The sequence below is a fragment of the Mustela putorius genome, unplaced genomic scaffold, assembly GCF_011764305.1.
Source record: "Mustela putorius furo isolate JIRA1106 unplaced genomic scaffold, ASM1176430v1.1 tig00000228_pilon_pilon_pilon, whole genome shotgun sequence".
Taxonomy (NCBI): domain Eukaryota; kingdom Metazoa; phylum Chordata; class Mammalia; order Carnivora; family Mustelidae; genus Mustela; species Mustela putorius.
Window position 1 is genome coordinate 38,489,770 of NW_025421322.1, and position 13,881 is coordinate 38,503,650.

At 48.5% G+C, this 13,881-nt stretch overlaps 1 protein-coding gene across 5 annotated transcripts in view; it reads right to left on the bottom strand.

Moving 5' to 3' along the window:
- Nucleotides 1-13,881, bottom strand: part of AGO2 (argonaute RISC catalytic component 2) — a 105,081-nt gene that overhangs the window by 47,499 nt on the left and 43,701 nt on the right. For 4 of the 5 annotated variants that reach the window (XM_045078168.1, XM_045078166.1, XM_004743607.3 and 1 more), the window contains exon 2: nucleotides 11,252-11,444. In XM_045078168.1, coding sequence (XP_044934103.1) covers nucleotides 11,252-11,444 — 193 coding nt within the window. Of the gene's footprint in view, nucleotides 1-11,251; nucleotides 11,445-12,510; nucleotides 12,531-13,881 lie in introns of those variants that run through there. The other variant, XM_045078167.1, reaches the window with a different exon arrangement.

Consider the following 13,881-nt stretch of genomic DNA (forward strand, 5'->3'; position numbering starts at 1 on the left):
TCGCCACTGATGCGCAAGGATGCAGCCACATGCAGGCACAAGCTACTAAGTGCCAGCAGCAAGATGCGAGACCGCCTGGCAGTATCTGGAACATGTTTGCTGAGCCAAACAGGCTGGCACACTTCCTATTTGCTTTTTAATCCTTTTGTCATAATTCTGGGCAAGTTTTCTCTTAAAAAAAAAAAATGTAGTCTTGGGGCCCCCGGGGGGCTCAGTTAGTTAAGCAGCCCACTCTTGATTCTGGGTCAGGTCATGATCTCAGGCTTGTGAGATCAGGTCCAGCACTCAGTGGGAAGCCTGCGAAAGATTCCTGCCCCCCGCTATCGTGTGCTCGGCAATCTTTTCTTGATTCCTAACTACACAGGTTTTGCGTTTAATGACATCTTCACTGTCAATTTCAAATACAGATAATGCCGGAAATCTGCCTGGACCACCTCCTCATCTCAAGCCTCTTCTCAGAAGTGATCTGTTCATTTTCAAATCTGTGCATTTACAGAAATACCCAGGTACATAAAAAGAAATACAATGATACAATGTATCATTTTTCAGACATATGGCATCACACACATGGTCTGGAGCTTGCTGTGTTCCTTCCAAGTGTCTCTGAGAGGGGCCCTTGTCACTAGATACAAAGTAGCCATCAAGTATAGAAAGAGACACATTATTGTATCACGTGCTCTGACTCATATTAACCAACCACTTACAACCTGGCTGTCTGTGCTTCCGGACTGGGAGCACTGTGTCACTGTTGCCTACAGTGTCACTCGTCTACAGTGTCACTTGTCTACAGCTATGTGGTACTATGCAGAACTCACTTAACCATCCCTCCTGACTGACATGGGGATGGCTTCTCTTTCTTTCCATCACAATGTGAGACATACTCATACATCTCTTTGGGATAAATACTTAGAAGAAAGGATACATACACATACTATTTTCACTTTAACGTATGGACTGTCCTCAAAAATCTTGACCAAGGGACCCCTCCAGAGGGCAGCACCCGAGGTAAACAGCAGGCCACAAACAGCCCAGCCACACTGCAGCCCCCTGCCCACGCCCACCCCGCAGAGGGCTCACCCCTGCAGTGTTCTCTCGACAGAGCTGGAGAGGAACAAGGGCAGGACGGTCAGAGGGCAAGGAGCCATCTTGCCTGCCGTGCTCCGAGCAGAGCGCTCGAATTCTGACCCACTGCCAAGGTTTCCCAGTGCCGGCGGCAAGGCCCACACACCCCGGCCCAGTGCTGTGCTCTGGCTACTCTGTGAGACCATCTCTGTGTCCAGAGGGATACGGAAGCGTCTGGAGAAGAGGTACCTCGCCTTATACTGAATCCCTCCCACAGCAGCCACTTGGTGGTGCACGGTGACGGAGGGTGTGGCCCGAGAAGGAGGGCCCACTAGCAAGAACCCACAGTGACGTGTCACATAGGACACGGACGGCAGTTTTTGCTCAGCTTTGCACCAAAGCTTTAGGGTTGAACTTACTACCATCTACCATGTGCACTGCACAAGGTTTTGGGAACTCAGAGTTAAGACACTGTCCTTGCTGTAACAGAGGCTGTAGCGTGGAAGGAGAAACAGGTAAGGAGACGGATGTTAAGGACTGTCTTGCCTGTCACTCGCAGGGGACGGAGCGCAGCGAGCTCTGTGCTTTCTCTGTCTTCCTGATCCACGCAGAGGCTCCCTCCAGCAGCAGCTCGGCCTCCGAGGACCACATGCCGGTGGGACTCTCTTCCCCACGAAGGGCACGGACTGTGTCTCTCTTGCCCATGCTGCACCCCCGCTGGCACAGTACCCACCTCACGAGTGGGGGTTTCATAAATGTGGCTGGTCAGGCTGCCGGCAGAGTTGGGAGAGGGAGGGTTAACCCAGAGTGCCAGCAGGTGTGTTTTGGTAACAGGAAAACTTTACTTCCAACATCTTTCTATGCTATTTTGATGGATAACAATTTTGAGATTGGACCTTAGCCAGAGTCCATCACGAGCCGCAGTGAAATAAAGACTCCTGAACGCTCACACATCTCACTAGGCCGCAGTTCCCAGCCTGGCTCAAAACCCAGGGGAGAAGCAGGCATGCTAGTAAGCGGGCTGGCCGCGGCCACAGAAATGCAGCTCCAACCCCATCTTTATTACTTACTGTTTGACTTGAGGGAATTTCTAAACACTGGGTCACTTTTTTTTTTTTTTTTTAATTATTAAAAAAAGTTGGGCGCCTGGGTGGCTCAGTGGGTTAAGCCACTGCCTTCGGCTCAGGTCATGATCTCAGGGTCCTGGGATCGAGTCCCACATCGGGCTCTCTGCTCAGCAGGGAGCCTGCTTCCCCCCCCCTCTCTCTGCCTACTTGTGATCTCTCTCTGTCAAATAAATAAATAAAATCTTTAAAAAATTATTTTAAAAAGTTGTTATTCTAATATAAGTTATATTTATAATTAGGGTTACATTTGGTGGTGTGACAAGTTTGGTACATTTTATTATCTCCACATGGCACAAGGTTTACATTTTAGATTTTTGTCAAGATATCCTGATTACAATGGCAACATGAGGCATGAGGATTACAGTGCCATCATCAAGCTGGTTCTTGTGAGATTCTCATGCTGCCCTGACATGAGAGCCTCCTCTTCTACTTCTCTCTGCTCTACCTGCCGAACCTCTTTGGAAACACACAGATTATCAACTTAGTCATTCTGAACTCTATTCTGCAGACACCTCTGTATTTCTTCATCTCTATCACTTTTTAAAGCTATTTTTAATATACCTGTTGTCTCAAAGGTTTTCTTCAATTTTGTTGCAAGCAAGGAAGTCATATTATTTCTGCTTTTCCCAGGAGGCAATTGAGTACTTTCTTCTAGCATGGATGACTGTGACCCTGCAATTGCACTCCTGGGTATTTACCCCAAAGAGACAGATGGAGTGAAAAGAAGGGCCATCTGTACCCCAATGTTTATAGCAGCAATGGCCACGGTCACCAAACTGTGGAAAGAACCAAGATGCCCTTCAACGGGCGAATGGATAAGGAAGCTGTGGTCCATATATACTATGGAGTATGATGCCTCCATCAGAAAGGATGAATACCCAACTTTTGTAGCAACGTGGACGGGACTGGAAGAGATGATGCTGAGTGAAATAAGTCAAGCAGAGAGAGTCAGTTATCATATGGTTTCACTTATTTGTGGAGCATAACAAATAGCACGGAGGACATGGGGAGTTAGAGAGGAGAAGGGAGTTGGGGGAAATTGGAAGGGGAGGTGAACCATGAGAGACTATGGACTCTGAAAAACAATCTGAGGGGTTTGAAGGGGCGGAGGTGGGAGGTTGTGGTACCAGGTGGTGGGTATTATAGAGGGCACGGATTGCATGGAGCACTGGGTGTGGTGCAAAAATAATGAATACTGTTATGCTGAAAATAAATAAATTTAATTAAAAAAAAAAAAGAATATATGGACCACAAGTAGGAGGACTGTGAAGTAGAGAGGCACCACTGAGGCAAAACACCACTGACAGCCTAGGCCCTCAGAGGCAGTGCCACAATACAGACCCATTCATGATGAGCAGATCTCACTGTGGATAACTGGGTCACTCTAGAAACTTGTTGATGGAACTACAAGGATATGGCAGTACACTCAGGTAAAGATATCAAATTTTAATCCCCAAAAGCCTTTTTCTGTTGCCGATGACAAAGTCTGAGTCATGTCTCCTTCATGAAAAAAAATAAAATAAAATAAACCAATACCCCCCAATCTTGTTTGAAAGGAGCCCAACTGCTCACACCAATAAAAAGCCCAGAAGATGTGTGGCTTCTCCGTGCCTTCCCCCACCTCTCAGAGTACATCTCAATCACAGGCCCACACAAGTGTCTGGCTCAGGGAAGCTCGGCATCGGCCACGGCCACGGGTGGACAGTCTCACAGCGCTTCCAGCTGGAAGACCGTCACTGAAGAAGCTGCTGAAACCAGCTGTCCCCAACGTTTTTCTCCAGAGACACGTGTTTTTCCTAAGTGGGTATTTTCAAGGTTCTCATGTCTTTGTCACGTGCTGTCTCTTTGGCACAGACACTCAGCAGTAGACCTGGCAGATCAAAAGGCAAGCGCCCTCTTTATTTTAATACTGGCCTGGGACCCTGGGAGGGCTCAGCTGGTAGTGCACACAACTCGCTCTAAAAGTCAGGATTATGAGTTCAAGCCCTACACTGGGCATGGAGCCTACCTAAAAAATTTAAAAATAAGGAGCCTGGACCAATGCATATTGGTCACACTGGGCAAATCCAAGTGTTTATTTTTTTTATTTTTCTTTTCATTAAGATAGTAGTTTTGCTTTTTTTTTTTTTAAATTTAAATCCAATTAGCCAACAAATAGTACATCATTAATTTCAGACACAGCGCTCAATGACTCATCAGTGGCACAGAACACCCAGTGCTCACCAATCACGCGCCTTCTTTCACGCCCGTCACCCAGTGGCCCCATCCCGCAGCCACCTCCCCTCCAGCAGCCCTCAGTTTGTTTCCCAGAGTCAAGAGTCTCTCGTGGTTTGGTCTCCCTCTCTGATTCCTTTCCGCTATGATAATTGTCTTTCTGTCTGACATTTCATTTAGCATAATACCTTTCAGTTCCCTACCCGTCGATGTAAATGGTAGGCATTCATCCTTTCTGATGGCTGAGTAACGCCCCACTGTGTATATGGACCACATCTTCTCTATCCATTCATCTGTTGAGGGCATCTCCATTCCTTCCACTGTTTGGCGACCATGGCCATTGCTGCTATGAACACTGGGGTGCACGTGCCCCCTTGTTTCACTACATCTGTATCTTTGGGGTAAATACCCACACTGTTTAGCTTTATAGATAAGGGAAATGAATCCCCCATTCTTTCTCTTAAAAAGACTGTAATCAGGAAAAAAATACGGCAGCAAAGAGCACTTCATACAGCACCAGCACAAACTGGGCAACCAATCTGAGTTGGAAACTACAACTGAGAATTCTGTCTCTGACCATGACAAAGTAATTAGTCCTAGACTTATGCTTCTACCCTCACTACGAAACTACAGAAAATAGAGGACAGCTACTTCTGGCCCAGAAACAGGCGGCTCGAAGACTGACTAATGAGGCATGGAGAACTCATGAGGTAAGCCACATATCCGCTCGGCCAGTTTCCAACTACAGCATGGGGGAACGGAGCAGCGGAGAGCCGCAGTCTCACTGCACTGGAGAGATGGGGGCAGAGTCTGGATCTGCAAAAAAGGCAGGAATATGTGGAACAAGGTACCAGAGAAGCAGCAGCCAGACTCCCTCAATGTAACGTATATAAGGTTCAGGAATGGCAAAAATTTACTGTGTGTGTAAATAAGCAAAAAGGGTGATGTTAGGAATCAAAGGAAAAACCTGTCAATAGAAACAGATCCCGAAAAGAGCCACATGTTGTAAAGAGCGGACAAGGACGGCTGTGATCCATGCGCTACTACTGTAAGGACACTCAAGGTCATTAAGAAGAAGATGGGGACAATGAGTGAACAGACGGGGAGTCTCAGCAGAGAACGTAAACTATGAAAAGGAACCAAATGCAAAACCTAGAACTCAGAAGTACAGCATCTAAATGCCAAGTATTAGATGATTACCATACAAGACTAGATACAACAACAAAAAGCAGAGAGGGTCAAGAGATCTTGAAGACAGATCAATAAGGATTATCCAAACTGAAAACAGAGAGGAAAAAGACTTTTTTAAAAATCATAGTTTCAATGACAATATAAAAATGGCCTAAGATACACGTAACTGAAATCCCATAGAGGAGAAAATGGGGCAGAAAAAATATTTTAAGAAATGATAGCCAACATTTCACCCAAATTTCATGAAAGATAATTAGCACACAAATCCAGAAAAACTCTAATGAACCCCAAGAAGGAAAAATACAAAGAAAATCACACTTGTGCACATCAGAATCAAACTGCTGAAAAGCAAAATTAAAACAGAAAATATTCACAAGAAAAATGACAAATTACATATAGGTGAAGTAAAATAAACTGAAAATTCACCAGAAGAAATGATGATTAAAAGGTAATATAATGAGGGCGCCTGGGTGGCTCAGTGGGTTAAGCCTCTGCCTCGGCTCAGGTCATGATTCCAGGGTCCTGGGATCGAGCCACGCATCGGGCTCCCTGCTCAGCAGGGAGCTGGCTTCCCCGTCTCTCTCTCCGCCTGCCTCTTTGCCTACTTGTGATCTCTGTCTGTCAAATAAACAAATAAAATCTTAAAAAAAAAAAAAGGTAATATAATGACAACTTTAAAGAGTTGGGGGGAAAATGTAAATTTAGAATTCTATATCCAGCAAAAATATCTTGCAAAATAAGAAGGAAATGAACACATTTGTAGATTTCCAAAAAGTGCTAGAAGAATTCATCCCCTCATGGGCACACCTGCACAAGAAAGGCTAATAGATGTTCTTTAGGCTGAAAGGAAGTGATGCCAGGTGAAAACACTCAACAGCGGAGAACTGGGTGCGGTTCATATACGGGCAAACAGACCGTTTTCTTAATTTCCTTAAAATAACAGCATCCTACCGTGGAATTTATAATGTATACAGAAGTAAAATAAATGACGACAACAGCAAAACGACAGACAGGTCAAAGGAATTACACTACTATGAAATTCCTACATTTTATACAAAGTTACAGTCTTAACACCAAGTCGACTGGTGACTCCAAGGTGCGGACTGAAATGCAGAAAGTGATCACGTAAAAAGCAAAAAGAGGTAAAGGCACAAACTAGCCAAGGGAATCGATGGAACAGAGAAGGTCTGATGAGCCCAAAGGGAGAAGGGCAAAGAGAAACAAGAATAAAGAATAAAAACCAGTGGGACGGTGGCCCTCGACCGCAGGTAACTGAATTTACAGTTACATTGGATTTACGCAAATCGAACACGCCCATTAAGATCCGGAAATAGAGTAAGTCCCTGTAAGTCCCTGTGCTGTCTACAATGGACGTACTTGAAACACACACACAGGCTGACAGGGGAAGTCCATACAGGCTACACGCCAGCTGAACAGTAAGCTAGGGATGGCTGTGACTATACTGATAGCCAGGCAGAAAAGGCTTATTTTATTTATTTATTTATTTAAATATTTTACTTATTTATTTGACAGACCACAAGTAGACAGAACAACAGAGGCGGGGGTGGGGGAGCAGGCTCCCCGCTGAGCAGACAGCCCGATGCGGGGCTCGATCCCAGGACCCTGAGATCATGACCTGAGCCGAAGGCAGAGGCTTTAACCCACTGAGCCACCCAGGCGCCCCCAAATTTGAACACATTTCTAAAAACAAAAAAACATGGATTAAAGAAAATTCACAGGGAAAATGAGAGAATACTTTCAATGAAAATTAAAATGTATCAAAACTTGTGGGCTGTAGCTAAAACCAGGCACAGAGGGAAACCTACAGCCTAAACAAATGGACTGGAAAAGAAAGAAGGTTGAAATTTGATGATCTAACCTCAAAACGAATAGGGTAATAAAGATCAGAGAAAAGAAAACAGATGGGGGCATCCACAAACGAGAAAAATCAGCAAAGTAAAAAGCCGTTTCTATGCAAAGAAGGCTGTGACCGACAGCCCCGTGGCAAAGCCGATGAAGGAAAGAGACAGAAACAGGGTTTGCTCGGCGGGTCCCACCCACGTGAAAGGGACATTAGGAACCATTTCCGCCAGTCAACTCAACACCACACAGGAACGGGATTCCTTGAGAGACGCAAACCACCGAACTGACTGACACAAAAAGACAGGAAATTCTGAACAGCTCAGTATCTGATAAAGAAATGAAACGGAAGAAAAGTCAAGTCTGAGTCATTTCAGTGAAAAATTCAGTCACACATTCAAGAAAGAAATGACGCCCACCTTTCACATTCCTCTTGCAGAATCCCGAGGAGGACGGAGCACCTCCCAGCCTGCGGGACAATGCCTCAAGCCCCTGCTATCAAAACCCAAGAAGAGAAATACAGGTCAATGTTTCTCGGAAGTAGAGACACAAAAATTGACCAAGAAATGCTAACAAATTAAGTCTGGCAATATATAAAAATAACTAATTGTGACTAAAGATGTGGGTCAAATTCATGCTAATTTAACACACAAAAAAATCAGTGTAAAAAAAAACAATCAGTGTAATACACCTCCCTAATAGCAGGTGGGAAGGGGCCCCTGGGTGGGCTCAGTGGGTTGAGCGTCCGACTCTTGGTTTGGACTCAGGTCGGGATCTCAGGGTCGTGGGATCGAGCCCCACGTCAGGCTCTGTGCTCGGCATGGAGTCTGCCCGAGACCCTCTCTCCCTCTTTCCTCCACGCCCCCAAATAAATAAATCTTTAAAAATAAAACAGGAGGTGGGGGAAAAAGAAAGAGTACCTGATCACACCAACAGATGCAGAAAAAGCATTTGGCAGAACTCAAAACCTAATGATGGGACATTTCTCAGCAAACCAGGGAGAGAATTCCCTCCGCCTATTAAAGGGGCTCCGAGACAATCCTACAAGCACCAGAACATTTTGTGGGTGCCGGCAGGATGATTCCCCCCAGGAGTGGAAACAAGGCAAGGAGGTCTGTTTCTACCGCATCTATCCATCTATCCAATGCTCTTTACGCCGGGTTTCTTAGACGCTGTAATGAAGTAAAAAAAAATAAATAAATAAGTAACTTGCTTTAGAAATTGGAAAGAAAGAAAACGACCTTTGTTAAAAAAAATAATGAAAAACTCTTTAACGTCTTTAAAGTACACAACCAAATGGTTTTGGTATATTCACGGGGTTGTCCCCCTTAGAGAACCACAGCCCAAGTTTAGAAAACTTGTCATCACTCTGAAAAGAAACCCCACACTCGTTAGCAGTCGCTCCTTCTGAAAAACTTCCTTCCTGGACGATGAAATTTTAAAATACGACTTACATGAACATCGAAGAACACAAGGAACTTAAGAGAGCATAAACGGAAAGGCGTCTGTGTGGAACAGGAGGACTAAGTCCCACCAGAAATTCAGGTAGACCCCGTCCATGGGGACGGCAGCCCTGTGTTTGGACCAGAAGATTCAATGGCGTCCGCTTTCCCCAACTGATCTGTGCTTTCAAAGCCACCGCAAGAAAGTATTCCGGGAGCCTTCCTGGTAGCAGGGAAAATCAGTGGAGTCACCCCGCCCCCAAAGGCACCCAGGTAAGTTGATGGGGAAAGAGAAGTCTTCTCAACAGACTCTAACTTCCCAGCACACGAGCATTCGTCCAAGATGGGCCACAGGCCTGAACAGACACACCGGCCCGGGGCACATGGGGGCTCGGGAGGTTGAGCCACCAACTCTTGGTTTCGGCTCAGGCCATGATCTCACGGGTCGTGAGCTGGAGCTCCGAGTCAGGCCCTGAGCTCAAACCTGAGTCAGCTTGAAATTCTGTCTCTACTCCTCCCCCTGCCTGAGCGCACACTCTCACACTCTCGCACACTTGTGCGCTCTCCCAAATAAAATCATACACACACACACACATATATATATAAGTCATATGTATAATAAATAAAATCACATATGTGTGCGTGTATATATATATACCCAAAATGTAATCTGCTTAAAAAAGAATACCTTGCTCCCTTCAGACAGACAAAGATTTCCTGGAGAGAACATACAATATCATAACAATTTTCAACATTTTATAGTTTGGATGTCAACAAAATTATAAAAATCTGCTCATTAAGAGACACCACTTAGTGCCATGGCAAGCCTCAAACCAGGCAGAAAACCAACACTGACCTGTACCTGACACCGACCTGTACCTCACAATGACCTGTACCTCACGTACATGACCGACTCCGACAGACCAGTAACAAAGATGCAAGGCAGGAAGGGGCTTTAACAGACACTTTATTAGAAAATACTATGTGGGGCCGGGCGCGGTGGCGCGCGCCTGTAGTCCCAGCTACTCGGGAGGCTGAGGCAGGAGGATCGCTTGAGCCCAGGAGTTCTGGGCTGTAGTGCGCTATGCCGATCGGGTGTCCGCACTAAGTTCGGCATCAATATGGTGACCTCCCGGGAGCGGGGGACCACCAGGTTGCCTAAGGAGGGGTGAACCGGCCCAGGTTGGAAACGGAGCAGGTCAAAACTCCTGTGCTGATCAGTAGTGGGATCGCGCCTGTGAATAGCCACTGCACTCCAGCCTGGGCAACATAGCGAGACCCCGTCTCTTAAAAAAAAAAAAAAAAGAAAAGAAAATACTATGTGGGGGCACCTGGGTGGCTCAGTGGGTTAAGCCTCTGCCTTCGGCTCAGGTCATGATCCCAGGGTCCTGGGATCGAGCCCCACATCAGGATCTCTGCTCAGTGGGGAGCCTGCTTCCCCCTCTCTCTCTGCCTGCCTCTCTGCCTACTTGTGATCTCTGCCAAATAAATAAATAAAATCTTTTTAAAAAAAAAAAGAAAGAAAGAAAAGAAAAAGATATACTACGTGACGTGCAAATGTAGCGGAATCACAGCTACAAGCACAGGGAAAGTGCTCGACTCACTCTCAGGACATGGAAATTGAAACCACGAAGAGAAACCAAGAGACACTACTGAAACCTCAAAACTCCCCAAGACTGACCATCCCACACACTGAAGACACGGGACAACCAGAACCTCGCCCGGACGGTGGGAGAGCGAGGCCCAGCCGCCCCTCCGGACAGCCCTTTCGCGGTGTCTCACACCGCTAAGCCTGCGCCTCCCCTGAGACCCGGCAACTTCACTCCTGCATCCAAGAGAAACGAAAACGTGCATGCCCACAAAAGACTTCAACAGCTTTGTTCATGATGGCCAAACCCAGACAGCCCAAGCATCCAACAAGAGGATGAAGAAACTATGAAATCCTCGTATCATGGGACAGTCCTCGGCAGTGACAACTAGAAGCTATTGATCCACACAGCAATACGAATCCGTCTCAACGACTCACGCCCAGTGCAAGGAGCAGGTCGCGGAGACGCCCCACAGGCTGAGTCCTCTGTGCCCCGGCCCCTCCCCCGCAGCAGGGAACAAACCAGCGGTGACACAGGTCAGAGCAGCGGCCTTGGGGCTGCAACTGACGAAGAGGGCACGAGGAGACGGGCGGGCACAGGACCGTGTCCAAACACGAACCTACACCCTCAAACTGCATCAAGACGCGATGAACTACATGACATTTTTGGAAAAGGAACCGCACAGAAAGCTCCGGGGAAGGGCCTGCTGCGTGCGCAGGGGAGCCACGCGTCCGTCACAACCTGTAGAGGGTGAAGCGACAGATACCTGTTCACTCTCCTGGGGCATTTCTCCGGCTTGATGTCCAATTCGTAATGATAGATGTCAATTTTTGGAATGTCCATTTCAAAGAAGTTGGCCTGTAACTTGATGGTTCTCCCGGAGGTCCCGAAGTCGGGTCTAGGCGGAGGCTTGAAGGCATATCCTTGGATGGGCGGCGGCGGCGCGGGAGGCGCGAGCACTGGAAGGGCCAAGAGAACGCGGGTTACCCAGGGAGCAGCGGCTTTCCCGGAGCTCGTGCGCTGCCGCCACCGTGCAGCCCGCCCTTCCCAGCTCCCGCAGACCCGCTGTCACACGCCGTCCCCCACAGTGGGGCTCACGAGGGCCCCCTGCCACGGCTCGCCCGGGGCACCACTTCCTACCCCCACCCCTCCTCCAGGGGCTTCAGACAGCTGTGCTCGGGCGACTGTCCGCGCCATCTCTCCAGTCCCTGGAACCACAACGCACGCCCTTCCCCGCAGACCAACAGCACATTTCCACAAAGGGGGGGCCTCAATGTCAAGCCACCTGTTGACTTCAAACGCACCGCAGTGGCTCACGGCTCATGTGTGTGTCTGTACATCGCTGCCCTGTCTTTGCATGTGACAGAGACCGGGAAAATGGGACCATGTGAATTCTCAGGAGACGAGACCCAAGGGTTACGATGCATACGGGGGCCAAGAACCCCACGCTGGGGGCCCTGCATTCCCGGGTGAGTCGTTCACTTAAGCAAGGGATATACTCCTCCCCCACAGACAGTAGACAGAAACTTCACCCCACGCAAATTTTCACTAATTCTAGTAAAGTTCACACTGTGGCTTAGGAAAAGAAATCAACTAAATATTTTTCCAATAACAGAATACTCTTAATTTTTGCTTGTCTTTTTTTTTAAATCCTCCTCGTTAAAAAATAAAAAAAAAAGAGAGAGAGAGAGAAAGACAGAAAAAAATCCCACATACTTCAATCCCTGCTGATATTTACCGGAAACGAAAGTACGCTACTAAGAATAATTTAAGCTGTTTTTACTGCATTTCTGACCTAGAAAAACTCAGAGCCCTTCAGTTACTCTTTTTGTTTTGTTTTCTTTCTACGAGAAAACAAACATGCTTCAAAGGTTGTTATTCTCACTGAGTTGTACCACCTGGAACCCTCCAGGTCCGTCTCACGGAGCAACTCTGACCTCACTGACCGTAGATGCCGTGTTGACAGACTCGCACACCACACACCAGCCCTTCAACAAGCACACTCGTGTGCCCCTTACTCCTTACTCGTGCAACGTCCGGGACGGAGGATACAAACATGAACAGTGCAGGCAGCTCCCGGGGCCCCTCCCGGAGCAGCGTGGGGACGCGCGCCAGCAGAGGACTGGGCACCGGGCGGGTCTGCTCCCCGTAGGCACAGGCTACGCGTGATCCTCGGCACGACAGACCCTGCGCCTGCCCAGGCGCGGACCGCACCGTCTGCCCGCACGCCCTCCCTGCTCCTAGGCAGAAGCCTAATCTACAAGATGCATCTTGCGAATACAGAAGCACAGCGGAACCGCACACGAGTTGAACCGCACACGAGTTGACAACTGTGCCCCAGGAAGTGCCCAGCCACAGAGACCCTTCCCCTTTCAGGAACCAGAGCACCAGCCACACCAAATAAGGGCTTTCCAGTTTACACGGTGCTTTTCACATGTTTCTTGACTGTGCATCACAGCTACGGAGCCAAGATGTTGCTTCTGAAAAGGGAAGCTGTCCAAGGCTCAGAGAGGAGCAGCGAGCCGGGGTGCCCGTTTCTGAAGCAAGGCTTCCTTCCGCCCCTCAGCGGCCATCTGTCCCCAGCTAGAGGGGGATGAGTTTACTGTCCTAAAATCTAACCACTGGCACAGACATGCCTGCAGCCCATTTCTCTGGCTGAGCCCGTTTCTCCCGTCTCCGTGATACCTACCGCTTCCGGAGAACCGCCGCGGGAAACTAGGGAACCTGCCGCGGCCCGTGTCACTGACCCGGGTCAATGAAAGCGGCGGGAAAACACAGCGGCGATACGTTCACGGAATACGTGACTTCACAAGCCATTTCTTCCTTGCTTCTAGCTTTTAACCCGAAAATCCTGAGAGCTCTGGGCCGGTGTGCAGGGTACAGGGCCACAAACCAAGCCCTGACGGTGCCCCAAGCAGAGCAGGGCGCGGTCCCCGCAGCTTCAGGCCCCCGGGAAGGAAACGCTCCTAACATGAGGCTACAGAGTCCGGCCCAGCCTTGCCCTCGGGGAGATCCGGGACTCATGCCTCATGGGGAGTCGTAAAATGCTAAGACAAGCAGGACTGGGACCCGGAGGGGACCTCGCCCAGCCCAGGCCAAGCCGAGTGAGAGAGCCTGGGCAGTTGCTTTTGTGGGGGTCGGCTCTTGGCCCAGGGGAAGATGATGTTCTGAGATGAAAACCCAATGCCGACCAGCACACACACCTTCTTCACGGTCAACACAGATGACTCCGAAAATTAATTCCAGTGTCACCTAGAGAGCAACTCGCCACGCGCGCCCTTCCCGTGGCCCATCTCCGCTCACCTGCGCCGCAGGAGGAACAGAGAAGCAGAGATGCCGGGGAGCCATGGACAAGTGGGGGTGGCGCTCCACGCCCCAAGCCCTCGGCCCCAAGCT